General features: G+C 42.5%; 1 protein-coding gene across 1 annotated transcript in view; it reads left to right on the plus strand.

Moving 5' to 3' along the window:
- The window catches only part of LOC132833550 (proproteinase E-like), a 74,883-nt gene extending 67,987 nt beyond the window's left edge, over positions 1 to 6,896 (plus strand). The window contains exon 7 of the mRNA XM_060851911.1: positions 6,807 to 6,896. Within this exon, the coding sequence (XP_060707894.1) occupies positions 6,807 to 6,896 (90 nt within the window). The remainder of the gene's footprint in view (positions 1 to 6,806) is intronic.
- Positions 6,897 to 13,396: the final 6,500 nt, after the last annotated feature.

A 13,396-nucleotide genomic window follows, 5' to 3' on the forward strand; every position in this document is an offset into this window, starting at 1 on the left:
ACTCGCTTGATGTTGGTTTTTGGATAAGACATTGATCAAACTCTTTGGGCTCCAGATGGGCTGAGACTGACATTGGGACCACTTAGAAGGGATACTGGTAACTGCCCAGGGATTTAAACTGCCCATGGGCAGTTATGTGACGCCAAAAACTTCCCAACTCTGAGTTAGATTTGGTGACTTTTGGAGGTTCAGACTTGCCCACGTTAATGGTGAGCCAGGGATAGTTGAGGGCATTAAAACCTGCTTGAAACTGTGATTAAAATTGACTCTGCAATCATTCATAATGTCCGCATCTTGACATCTTCCTAATACCCCACTCCCTCCCCAAGATCCAATTGTGTCCCTAGAACACTCGGCCCTCACGGGACACATGAAACCCATCAGATACCTAATCCCAATACCTTCCCTCAACATCTAGCCAGTCTTAGCCATTTTCTTTCCAGCTTATCCTCTCTCACATATATCTTCCAATCTCCACACCAAATGTCCTGCCGGCCTGCTGTGCCACCGTGGACAAGTTCTTCATCCAACCTCTTCAACCTGCTTAGGTGCCATCCCACCTCCTGACCCACAGAGATTCCACACTTACCTTCTCTCCTTGTCAAAGTGTCTTTGAGCTTTTGAACTCTGGAATACAGCAGTTACTGCTGTAGAAGGGGAACATGGTTTGGCCTCTAGCAGGGACCTACACTGCATTGACAAGCTTCCAGTTCAAGTGCACTTCATGTTTCTCGAAATGGAAATGGGGAGTTTGGAGGCAGAGTAAGTAGAAAGGAGCAGAGAGGCAATTGATTGTGATTGCCTCCTTCTGATGAGTTGCCTCATCTTCCACCTTGGGTGGACAAATCAGGCCCATTATGTTGAAGATGAACAAAAGCACTTTTTCTGATGTCCTGAACAAAGAAAAGACCTGAAATCGGCATCAAAACAAAAGATTGTGTTGTGGTGGGATTCTTGAGGTGCAATGGGTGGCACTGTGGGATAGACATTCCAAGTTCATCTTCATTAGGGCTTGTTGCTAATAGTGACTTCATTCCAAAAGACACTTCATTGTTTCTTAAAATGTGGGAAGTCTTGAAGGTCTGACAGAAACACAAATTGCTTTCTTGATTTCAGGCGGATTTCAGATCGGTGAGGACAAGTGCTCAGATCAGGGGCTATATCAGAGAGAGTTCAAAAAGCAAAGGTGTGGCTGAGGATAAGAGGAAAAACTACTCAAGATCCACATGCATTGGAGCAAGGCAATTAGCAGGTCAAAGAGCTTTCAGTTAGATTGAGAAGGCATGATGAAATGTAAATACGAACTAGTAGGACTATCCTTGTGTCACACAACTTCTTAGTGCCTTAAAACTGTTACAATTAAGCTTTAGATCCCTAACCATGACTGAACTAAATATAAACTCAGGATAAATATTATTCGAGTTGACTCGAGGATTTATTCATTGGAGGAGTATGATTGAGGTTTTTAAAATGAAGGGTTTAGATATAGAGATTCTCCCTTGACCTTTGGGCAAGGAATTGTAGGGTGACCTTTATCACCTCCTGCCCTCTCCAGCTCTAAATCCCAAGAGTCATGTTGTAGTCAAGCCCAGGAATGCAACTCAGAGAACATCTGACCAGATATAAAAGCCTACTGCAACTGGGAGTAAATGGATGACCCACATCTGGTCATGTGATCTACCAATGCCAAGTCTCTGTGCTGCCAGGTTCATGGGGACTTGCCACTTGGTCGGGCAAAGCAACCACCAGATGAGGTAGCACTCTCCCGTAGGAGGAGCAGTAGATGTACCATTCTGGTACCCAGAGCCAAGATGACTCCAAGCTCCACTGTTGTCTGACTTCTGTGGTCTAGGCTCCTTTCTCCTGTTCCCCCGATCCTGCCTTCCTCTCCACATGAGACATTTATCTGGTGTCCATTCTTTTGATTCTTCTGTGGCAAGCAAAGATAGCAGAGACTTGATGGGTAAGAGGGAGGGAGACCTCAACTAGAACATGTGCAGCCACCCAGTGCGCACATCAACATGAATGAGGGGATGTGTCTCGGTTTGTGGAGGGGCCGGAACAGCTGAGGAGAGCTGAGAGACATTGGCTCCCACAGGAAGGCCACCAGCAGGACTCAGCACAATGCTGGGTTAACATCATCCTGCAGTGTGACTGACCAATTATTTCACTCGTATTCACAAGGAACCTTGTGATGTGCAGGTTAGGTGGATTGGCCATGCTAAATTGTCCACAATATGCAGTGATGTGTAGGTTAGGTGCATTAGTCAGGGGTAAATACAAGATAACAGGGTAAGTGAATAGGTCTGGGTGGTTACTCTTCTGAAAGTCAGTGTGGACTTGTTGGGCTGAAGGACCCACTTCCACACTGTAGGGATCCTATGAAAATATTCGATGAGAAACCTTATTCAGGATTTGTACATCTCCATGAACCAGAGATAAAACAAACTGTGCTCTTAAATTAGATTCTCTACAGTTCCCTTCAGCCCAACAAGTCCACACCGACCCTCCAAAGAGTAAACCACCCTGTCCCATTTCCCTCCATTTACCCCTGAGTAATATACCTAAAACAATGGGCAATTTAGCATGGCCAATTCACCTGACCTACCCATCTTTAGATTGTAGGAGGAAACTGGAGCACCTGGAGGGGACCCATGCTGACATGGGGAGAATGTGCAAACTCCACACAGACAGTCACCCAAAGTGGGAATTGAAGCTGGGTCTCTGATGCTGTGAGACAGCAGTGCTGACCACAGAGCCACTGTGCTGCCCCTTGGTTGTGTACATGATAGAACTTCCGGAATTCCCTCCCGAATGGCATTGGGAATGTACCTACATCAAATAGATAGTAGCAGTTCCAGAAAGCAGCTCACCCCCACATTCTCAAGAGCAACAAGGGATGGGCAATAAATGCTGGCTCAGCCAGTGTATCTACGTCCCACAAGTGATTTAAAAAAAAATCAAATTTCCCAAGTGTCAACAATTTGATAGCATTAGATTCAAGAATAGTGTGACGTGATAGGCACTGCAGACTGTACCACACCAAACATGTGCTACCCTCAGGTTCTAGGATCCATTTATCACGTATACCAAAGAAAAACATGGTCTCACTGATGATGGCTCTAAGATGAGGAACATTCCGGATGCCAGAAGTATTTAGATGCCAAGATATATAAGGCTATGGGCCATGTGTTGGTAATAGGTGAGAAGACTTCATTGGTTGTTTATGTCTGGTACAGGCTGAATGGGCCAAATGTCCTTTATCCATACTGTTGACCTCTATGACTCTTTTTGTGAAGGGAGGGTTAGCAGAATGTTACATGTCTGCATAACCAGAAATTTGGCCGTAGCGAGAGAGGCATGCATGTTGGTAATGACTGGAAAGGTGCAATAAGCCACACCCACAGGGCAAAGTCATTGAGAGTGAGCAAAGTGCGGGACTGAGGGTCACTTCAGCAGGAAAACATGATAACATGGAATCATCGAGGAATTCATCACTCAAGCCGATGCCATCTTCCAGAGTGTAGTCCGACTGGTTGGATGCATGCCACACTTGACATTTCTTCCCCCATTATCTGTTCTGTATTGCTTCATTATTTTTCTTTAAGGAATCATTTTATAACTGCAATTCTCAGCTATTTAAAGGGATGTGCTGGTGTTGTGCTATCTCTGGTGAATTGCTTATTCATGTACCACGTTTTGACTGCTTCACCATTGATATGTGGTGGCATATTGGAGGTGATAAATAGCCAAGACACAGATTCTGTTCATGTTCTTTCTGCTGCATAAGGTTTCTTTCAGTACTTAGAGTCATTCTGCACAGAAACAGACCTTTCGGTCAAATAGATCCATACCGACCAGGTTTCCTAAACTGAACTCGTCCCATTTGCCTGCATTTAGCCCATATCCCTCTAAACGTTTCCAATCCATGTACCTATCCAAATGCCTTTTAAATGTTACAATTGTACACACCTCTACCACTTCCTTTGGCAGCTCATTCCATACATGCATCACCCTCTGCATGAAAAGGTTAACCCTCAGATCATAGACTGACTCATGGAGTCATAGAGATGTACAGCACAGAAACAGACCTTTCATTCCAACTCGTCCATGCTAACCAGATATCCCAACCCAATCTAGTCCCACCTGCCAGCACCTGGCCCATATCCCTCCAAACCCTTCCTATTCATATACACATCCAAATGCCTCTTAAATGTTGCAATTGTACCAGCCTCCACCACTTCCTCTGGCACCTCATTCCATACACATACCACCCTCTGCATGAAAAAGTTGTCCCTTATGTCCCTCTTATATCATTCCCCTCTCATCCTAAACCTTTGCCCTCTAGTTCTGGACTCCCCCACTCCAGGGAAAAGATTTTATCTATTTATCCTACCTATGTTCCTTATGATTTTGTAAACCATTATAAAGTCACCCCTCAGCCTCTGATGCTCCAGGGAAAACAGCCCCAGCCTATTCAACCTCTCCCTATAGCTTAACTTCTCCAACGCTGGCAAAACCCTTATAAATCTTTTCTGAACCCTTTCAAGTTTCACAAAATCTTTTCAATAGGAAGGAGACCAGAATTGCACGCAATATTCCAACAGTGACCTAACCAATGTCCTGTACACCTGCAACATGACCTCCCAACTCCTGTACTCAATACTCTGACCAATAAAGGAAAGCATACCAAACGCCTTCTTCATTTTCCTATCTACCTGTGACTCTACTTTCAAGGAGCTATGAACCTGCACTCCAAGGTCTCTTTGTTCAGCAACACTCCCTAGGACATTAAATGTATAAGTCCTGCTAAGATTTGCTTTCCCAACACACAGCAACTAGCATTTATCTGAATTAAACTCCATCTGCCACTTCTCAGCCCATCGGCCCATCTGATCAAGATGCCCGTTGTAATCTGAAATAACCTTCTTCACTGTCCACTACACCTCCAATTTCGGTGTCATCTGCAAACTTACTAACTATACCTCTTATGCTCGCATCCAAATCATTTAAATAAATGATGAAAAGCAGTGGACCCAGCACCGATCCTTATGGCACTCCACTGGTCACAGGCCTCCAGTCTGAAAAACAACCCATCCCCTGTCTTCTACCTTTGAACCAGTTCTGTAACCAAATGGCGAGTTCATTCTGTATCCCATGAGACCTTTTCCCCTCTCACCTTAAACCTATGCCCTCTAGTTTTGGACTCCCCTACACTGGGAGCAAAAACCTTGGATATTCATCTTATCTACATTCCTCATGATTTTATAAACCCCTATGAGATCAGCTCTTGGTGTTCTGCGCTCAGGAGAAAGAGTCTCAGCGTTTCCTTATACTGGCACAGTGGCATAGTGGTTAGCACTGCTGCCTGACAGCACCAGGGACCCGGGTTCAATTCCAGCCTTGGGCGACTGTCTATGTGGAGTTTGCACATTCTCTTGTGTCTGCACGGGTTTCCTCTGGGTGCTCTGGTTTCCTCCAACAGTCCAAAGGTGTGCAGGTTAGATGGATTGGCCATACTAAATTTCCCATAGTGTTCAAGGATGTGTAGGTTAGGTGCTTTGGTCAGGGGTAAGAGTAGGGTTGGAGAATGGGTCTGGGTGTCGTGGGTAGCATATTGTTCAGCACTGCTGCACTTACAGTGCTGGGACCCAGGTTCGATTCCAGGCTTGGATCACTGTTCTCCCTAAATTTGCATGCATTTCTGCTGGATGATCCAGTTTCCTCCCACTGCCCAAAGATGGGCAGGTTAAGTGGATTGGCCATACTAAATTGCTTGTACTGTCCAAGATTGGCCAGGGTAAATGAGGGGTCAGTGGGATGGCATGGGGTAGTGGGAGTGGGAGTGGGTGTGGTTGGAATGCTGTTCAGTAGGACAGTGCAGTCTCGGTGGGCTGAATGGTCTCTTTCTGCAATGTAGGGATTTTGTGATTGTGTACGGCCAGCTGCTAAGGTTCCAAATTCAGGAACTGCAGCAGAAAGATTCTACAAAGCAGTACTTCACCAATCAGAAACCGTTTCACAAATAAAAGTAATCTGTGAAGAGAAAATAACAAGACTACAAAGAGATATGGATAGGTTAGGTGAGTGAGCAAAGATGTGGCAAATGGAGTATAATTTGGGAAAATGTTGAACACGAAAAGTAGAAAAGAAACACTATTTAAATGGTAGGGGTTTGGAGTACACAGGTGCAGAGGATCTGGGTGTTTTAGTGCATGAATTGCAGAGGTTGGTATGCAGATACAGCAAATAAATAAGAAAGCTAACAGAAAGCTTTCATTGATCGCATGGGGACATGAAACCTAATGTTAGGGAGGTCATATTTCAGTTATACAGGGCGCTGGTGAGATCACATCTGGAGTACAGTATTGGGCAGGTAAATTCAGGCTGATACCTAGAATGGGCAGGTTGTTTAATGAGGTAAGGATGGACAGTCTAGGCTTGTATCCACTGGAACTAGTAGAGTAAGAGGTGAATTGAAACATAAAATCCTGGGATATGTTGACAGTATGGAATGTGGAAAGGATGCTTCCTTTTTTATGAGAACCTGATATTGCAGGTCACTGTTTAAAAATAAGGAGTCATCCAGTTAAGACAAAAATTGGGTGAATTGTTTTTCTTGCAGAGAGTCCTGAGTCTTCAGAACGCCCTTCCTCAGAGGTAGCAGTAGACAGGAGGATGGTGGGAATATGGCAAAGCGGGAACAATCAGATCAGCCATGGCATAGCAGGGCTGAGTAGCCTACTCTCCCTCCTCATTCAGATGATCCTACTGTTTGTATGTTCCCAATCCCCTTGAACCTACAGCGGATTCTGGACCCGGTTAGAGATGTGGGCTGGTGTCTGAGCATGGACCAAGAAAAGACCAGTCAGAAACTTCAGCCCTACTGCCTCTAATGGATTAGACTTAAGGCTATCAGATCATTTCTGATAAAGGAGTCAGCTTTAGTTCCAGAAACATGGCAAGATCATGTGATGTAATATCATCAGGTCATTAAAACTGGGAGGCCATTTAGCCCAACAAGCTTGCTCCACCATTCAATGATGTCATGGCTGATCTGATTCTGGCCTCATCTCCACCTTCCTGCCTGCTCCCATAACTCTTCACTTCATTCCAGGTTAAAAATTGATTGAATTCATTCTTCAATATTTTCAATGATCCAACCTCCGTGGGGAAGAATATTTCAATGACCATCTTAGAGAAGAAATTCCTCCTCATCTCTGCTAAATTGGAGATCCATTTTCTTAGTGCTCCTGGAACCAGTTTCCATCATGGGACGGAATCCTCTCAGCATCTATTCAGTCAAGCTTCCTCAAGATCTTTTATGTTCAATAAAATCACTGCTCGTTCTTCATAGAAATATGTATGAGTAGGTCATTCAGCCCTTTGAATGTGGTCCAGCATTCAATATGACCATGACTGATCATCCAACTCACTACCTGGTTTCCATTCTCTCCCTATACTCTTTAATCCTTTGTTACTAAAAACCATATCTAACTCCTTCTTAAAAGCATTCAATGTTTTGGCCTCAACCTCTTTCTATAGTGGAGAATTCCACAGGCACACCATCTCTGGGTGATGAAACCACTCCTCAACTCATTTCTTATGAACTTCAGTGATTATAAGTCCAATGGCTCAGCTGTTCCTCATAAAACAACTAGAAAGGGCCTGGACACAGAGCTTTAGTTAAATGCTGTTTTTGTCACTAAATTCTTGTTCTGGAAAAGCCTGGAATTTCCTTCATAATTATTTTGACAGACATGCTCATTCTGAACTGAAGTGAAGTACATGGCTTGAAAGTTGTGAAATTTTGGATGTAATTGCAATTTGCCAAAGTCCCCTTGATTTTTTTCATCTGTCCATCAAACCCAACTTCCAACTGGCCACACCTCAGCCCATCAAGCACCAGTATCATCCAAATATTCACGCAGGATATCTCAACATTGACTAGATTTTCAAAAATAACAGGAAATAAAATCACTTTCTAATCCTTCAATTGCTTTTTGTGCTCATTTAAACATACTGGAGCAAACTCTTTAATTTCTGTTTCTTTTAATGGCGATTTTATGGTTACTGAATCAGTCACTGTGATGTAATGAGTTCATGTACATAACATGTCATAACTAACTCTGATATCATTCAAAGGAGAATGTACCAGTCTAGACTGAGCACGAGACAAGAGAGGTCTTAAACACTACACGAGAGAGCTGGGTGTGAGAACCCAATATGTACAGATATAAATAAGTTACAATACAGGAGGAATTGAAGAATCTTACTTAGCAACTAGAATCAAACAGGATTAGGTACAATATTTATGCACATGCCCACAGCTTGAGAGAATATCTTAATACTTAGGAAGCAGTAGTAGCTTAGATATAGCAGTCACATTAAAAATGTTTCTCTGACTATACATATTGCCTAAATTAAATGATCAATGGTTGGATGATTGAAGCTTTAAATTAATAAAGTGAAAGAAGGAATAGTCCCATGGAGGTTCGGCAGTTCTTTTATCCCTATTCATTCCCGGGCGTGACTTGACGTGAGCAGTGTGACGCATTTTCAGCAGTTTGCCCCCAAACAGCTAACTCGAGACCGAAGTTTGAGAATCTGTACCTTGAGATTCAATCTAAATAACAGAATTGCTAAGGTCCAAGACTGTAAATAGCCAGATTAACCTGCTTTTGATGTTTTTATATCCACTAATCATTCACTTTCTTTCTTCCAGACCATGAGTAGCAACTAAAGCAAGAGAACAGTAGCCTCCAGGTGATGACATACCTTTGGTCAAGATGTAAACCAGACTGCAGATATGTTGGTGATTTGTACAGCAGATTCCTCTGCTCCACTTATTGAGACAAATGTAAAGAAGTGTTTTCTACAGTTTAAACATGAATCTTCTGGTTCAAATGAACTACATCTCATATTATGTTTGATTGTTTGTAATTTATTCTTAAAGCAGTGCTTGTATAGTTTTTAAGTGCCTGGATTTATTTAACATTAGCCTCACGTTAATACATTTTATTCGGTAGAGATATTTTTGGGGATGGCGTATACGTGTAGATGCCCACAACTTGGACGTAAGGAAGAATACACAATGTTAGTTATTTTCATGTTGTATCTCCTGCCTCCTTTTTTTCCATATACAGATGTTGGTATGATGAGTGGCATTACTAAGATGCCACTGAACACGATTGTCATGGTGATAACAGACAGGCAGTGTAATCCAGCTATTAGAGGAGGTGGGCATCATTGAATGAGGTGGTTTTAATCTGTGCCACCAGTCCTGTAGATTGATCATAAATAAACGCATTTGGTTTGTTCTTCTTCATCGTCCTCCTATTTGTTTTTGGATGAGTTGTGGTCTGCCCTGATTTGTAAGCCAATTAATGAACGATATTTGCTTGAAAGGTGCCTTTAGCCATCTCCTTTGGAAGGAATGATGATCCAGTTGGGAAGACTGAGCAACATGACAGAAATCATTAACATTTCAAAGGTGTTTGACACACTAGATTCAGGGAAGTTGTTTCCACTTGCAGGAAATTATAAGCATGTGATGGGCACTTATAAATCTCACAAAGAAATTGGAAAGAACTGTTTAACTCCGAGATGTTACAATAGAGAATAGTCGAGGCAGTTAGTATTGATGTATTTGAGGGAAACCTCAACGGTCAGGAACAAGGGGCGAAATTTTAAGGTGAAAGATGGGACATTTAGAGGGAATTTGAGGAAAACATTTTTTACCCAGAGGGTGGTAGAGTCTGGAATGCACTGTCTGGGAGGGTGCATGAGGCAGAAACCTCACAACCTTTAAATAAAAACTTGGATGAGCCTTTGAGGTGTAATAACATTCAAGGCGATGGGACAACAGTTGGAAAGTAGTTCATGGTGTATTTTAGCAGTGGGCTGAAGGGCCTCTTCTGTTTTGCATGATTCTCATTCAATACAGGAAAGCCATGAATTAAATAAGGAATTCATGAGAAATGTCTTTACTGAGTGGGGTTAGGGTGTGGAATCTCTACGGTAAGGCTTGGTTGAGTTGAGTAGCATTGAGGCAGTTGAGAGGAAGCTAGATTAGGAAAGGTGGGTGATGGAAATAGAGGGCCAGGTTGATGGGATTAGATGAAGTTAGATGAAAGTGGAAAGAGGAAGATCCGTGGAACATAAAATCTGACATAGACCAGCCTGACTTTAGCTGGTTCAATGGAACTGAGCAAAATGTCAGTATTGCTGAAAGAAAGGGATATTCTGCCTCTTTCGGCTGAACAAAGCCTCCAGGGACAGAGCCTCCTTCCCCGTGGCAGAGCCTTAACCAATCAGAGTTGACTTGTCTCCTTTGATCTTAAACGGAAACATGGCAGTGAATTGCTCCTTGGTGGATTTTCTATAGCAGCAGCTCTGCCAATCAGAATCCACCTGACAACCAATCATCACCCTCTTCTCATTGAGTATAAATTGTTAATCCCATTGCAATTTGCTATTCTTACAATTCCATCCTGTTTAGTGCAAGATGAAAATCTTTGACAGCACATCACTTTTTATAGCAATATAGATGTTCTGGAATACCAATCAACTGGTTATATAACCAACTGGTGAAAGGACTAACAAGAATTCACAAGGAGCCTATGGAAAAGCCAAGAGTGCTGATGGTAAGCATTCGCAATAGGTCTGTCAGAAAAGTCATTGAGCAGCAACCCCTCAACTCACGGAACCAAAATCAAGTTAAAGCAAGGTTGCAAGCTGCCATTCTGACTGGAAATCAGATACTTTACAATGGCCACCTCCTTTTTGTTTACTCCACCGTGTGGTTAACATCAATCTCTGCAGTGTTATACCTTCTAAATTATTGCCCTGCAATTTTGAAATACTAATTCTATTCAAATTACAAATAAGTATGCAAAATTGACTTGAGAGAGAAAAAAAATTCCAAATCGTTAAGGTCTGGAATATACTTCCTGAGTGTGTGACAGAGGCAGGCTCAATGATGGCATTCTAAAGGGCATTAGACTGTTATTTGAGAAGGAATAATGTACAGAGTTAAGGGAAGAAGATGGGAGAATGACACAAACATGTTTGGTTGGACTGAATGGCCTTCTGTGCTGTAATACACATGAGGTTCCGCATCTTTCATGCATAGTATGGATTCATCAAACTTTAAGAGGCGTTCCTTGCCTAATGAATGTGAATTTTATTGAAGAAGTGACGAAAGGAGTTGACTGGGAATTCCTGATGGCGCTTGTTGAAATCTGGCTTAACCACCCCTTAGGTAAAGTTGAAAATCATGGAATTGAAAGCACGTTATTGGATTGGGCTGTTAAGAAATTAGCTCAGTTACAGGATATGGAGCGTAGGGATAATGGGCAAGGATTCTAATTGACAGGATGTGACTAGTGATGTCTTGCAGGGCGATATGCTTGGGCTGCAACTGCCTCGTGTACACTTTCTAATTCGTTCTATAATATAACCAACACTGGCTGAACCAGCATTTATTGCCCATCCCTAATTGTCCTGAGAAGATAGTGGAGAGCTGCCTTCTTGAATCATTGCAGCCTCTGTGCTGTAATATACTCCACAGCTCTTAGGAGGGGAGTTGCAGGATTTTGACCCAACAACAGTGAAGGAATGGTGATATTGTTTCAGTGCAGGATAGTATGTGTCTTGGAGGGGAACTTTTACATGTGTGGTTGTTACATTATTGTGCAGATCTCAGAAAGACAGTACACCTTTAAGACAGCTAGATTACATCACATAGAGTCATACAGCACAGAAACAGACTCTTCAGGCCAATCAGCTCATGCTGAACAGAATCCCAAATTAAACTATTGCCACCTGCCTACTCCTGGCCAATAACCCTCCAAACCTTTCTTACTCATGTACTTATCCAAGTGTCTTTTAAATGTTGTAATTATACCATCACCAGCCACTTCCACAGATGTGAAGCTAGAGTACGACATTTACCATCTGCAAGCCTTCAGTTGATCAGTGAAGCAGTCAGTCAACCACATAATAATAACTGGTGTAATAGTGACATGAGTAAGCAACAGACCAGGCTCTTTGTAATTCTGAGATGTCGTATTAGTTGACCATAGTTGGTTGTTAATAAATTTCCAGATATCTGTCTCAATAGAAATCTGAGTCTCTGTTGTATATGTCAAACAAGTTGACATTAGAAAATCACATCAGTGCTGTCCCCATGTATCTGCTGCCCTTATCCTCTGAGTGGCAGATGGCACAAGTTTGGAAGTTGCTAACGAAGAAACCTCAGTGAGTTACTGCAGTGCATTTTGTCGATAGTACACATCGCTGCTACCATATCTTAGTGGGTGTGGTGCCAGTAAACTTAGATGGGATGCCAGTAAAGTGGCTTCTTTGTACCAGATGGTGTCAAACCTCTTGAGTGTTGTTGGAACAGTAGTCTTACAGATAAGGAGTATTCCATCACACTTATGTCTTGTAGATGGTGGACAGGCACTGGGGAAACAGGGGGTGAATTACACACCACTGAATTCCTAATCTCTGACCAGTCCTCACAGCCACATCATTTATATGTCCAGTCAAGTTCAGTTCTAATCAATGAAAAACTCTCTGGATGTTGATAGTGATGATGATGCCATTGAATGTCAAGGGTTGGTGGTTGAATTCTTTCCTGTTGGGGATGGTCATTGCCTTAAATGGTACTTGATAACAGTCATCAACTTACTATTTATTACTAACTTCTCTCAGAGGTGGAGTCAATGATACCATCCAATCGGCTATAATCTTATCAAATTGTGGAGCAGGCGAAAGAGGCCATATGGAGAAAGTGAGGCCTGCAGATGCTGGAGATCAGAGTCGAGAGTGTGGTGCTGGAAAAGCACAGCAGGTCAGGCAGCACCCGTGGAGTAGGAGAATCGATGTTTCGGGCAAGAGCCCTTCCTCAGGAAAGTGGCCTATTGCCCAAAAATCATATGTTTAGATGTTGACTTGATGATTGGACAAAGGCCACAAAGATAGCAGTATATGTAGAATCATAACCATTGCAAAGAATTATCGATGAGTTAAGTGAATTGACAAAACTGTGATGAAAGAAGAAAAACAAAGTCAGACAAATGTGAAGCAATTCACCTTGGAAGGAAAATGGGTAGAAATAGGGTTCTTTACAAAATGGTGTAAAACCAAGGACTTGAGTGCAAAGGTGCAAAGTTCGCTAAAAAGTCCTGTACAGATACAAAAAAATCATTAAAGTCTCCTGGAATGCTGGGGTTTATACATGGGCAATTCGTGTTCAACCTGGAAATGTGTGAGTTAGTGCACTGGGGAGAACTAATAAAGTAAGGGATGTGAATTCTGAATTCTAGTGTTTGAAATTTGCCATATTAGATTCAGCTGTAGTAATTGTCGAAAATAATGTTTCCAATCC

The sequence above is a fragment of the Hemiscyllium ocellatum genome, chromosome 37 (assembly GCF_020745735.1).
Source record: "Hemiscyllium ocellatum isolate sHemOce1 chromosome 37, sHemOce1.pat.X.cur, whole genome shotgun sequence".
Lineage (NCBI taxonomy): Eukaryota > Metazoa > Chordata > Chondrichthyes > Orectolobiformes > Hemiscylliidae > Hemiscyllium > Hemiscyllium ocellatum.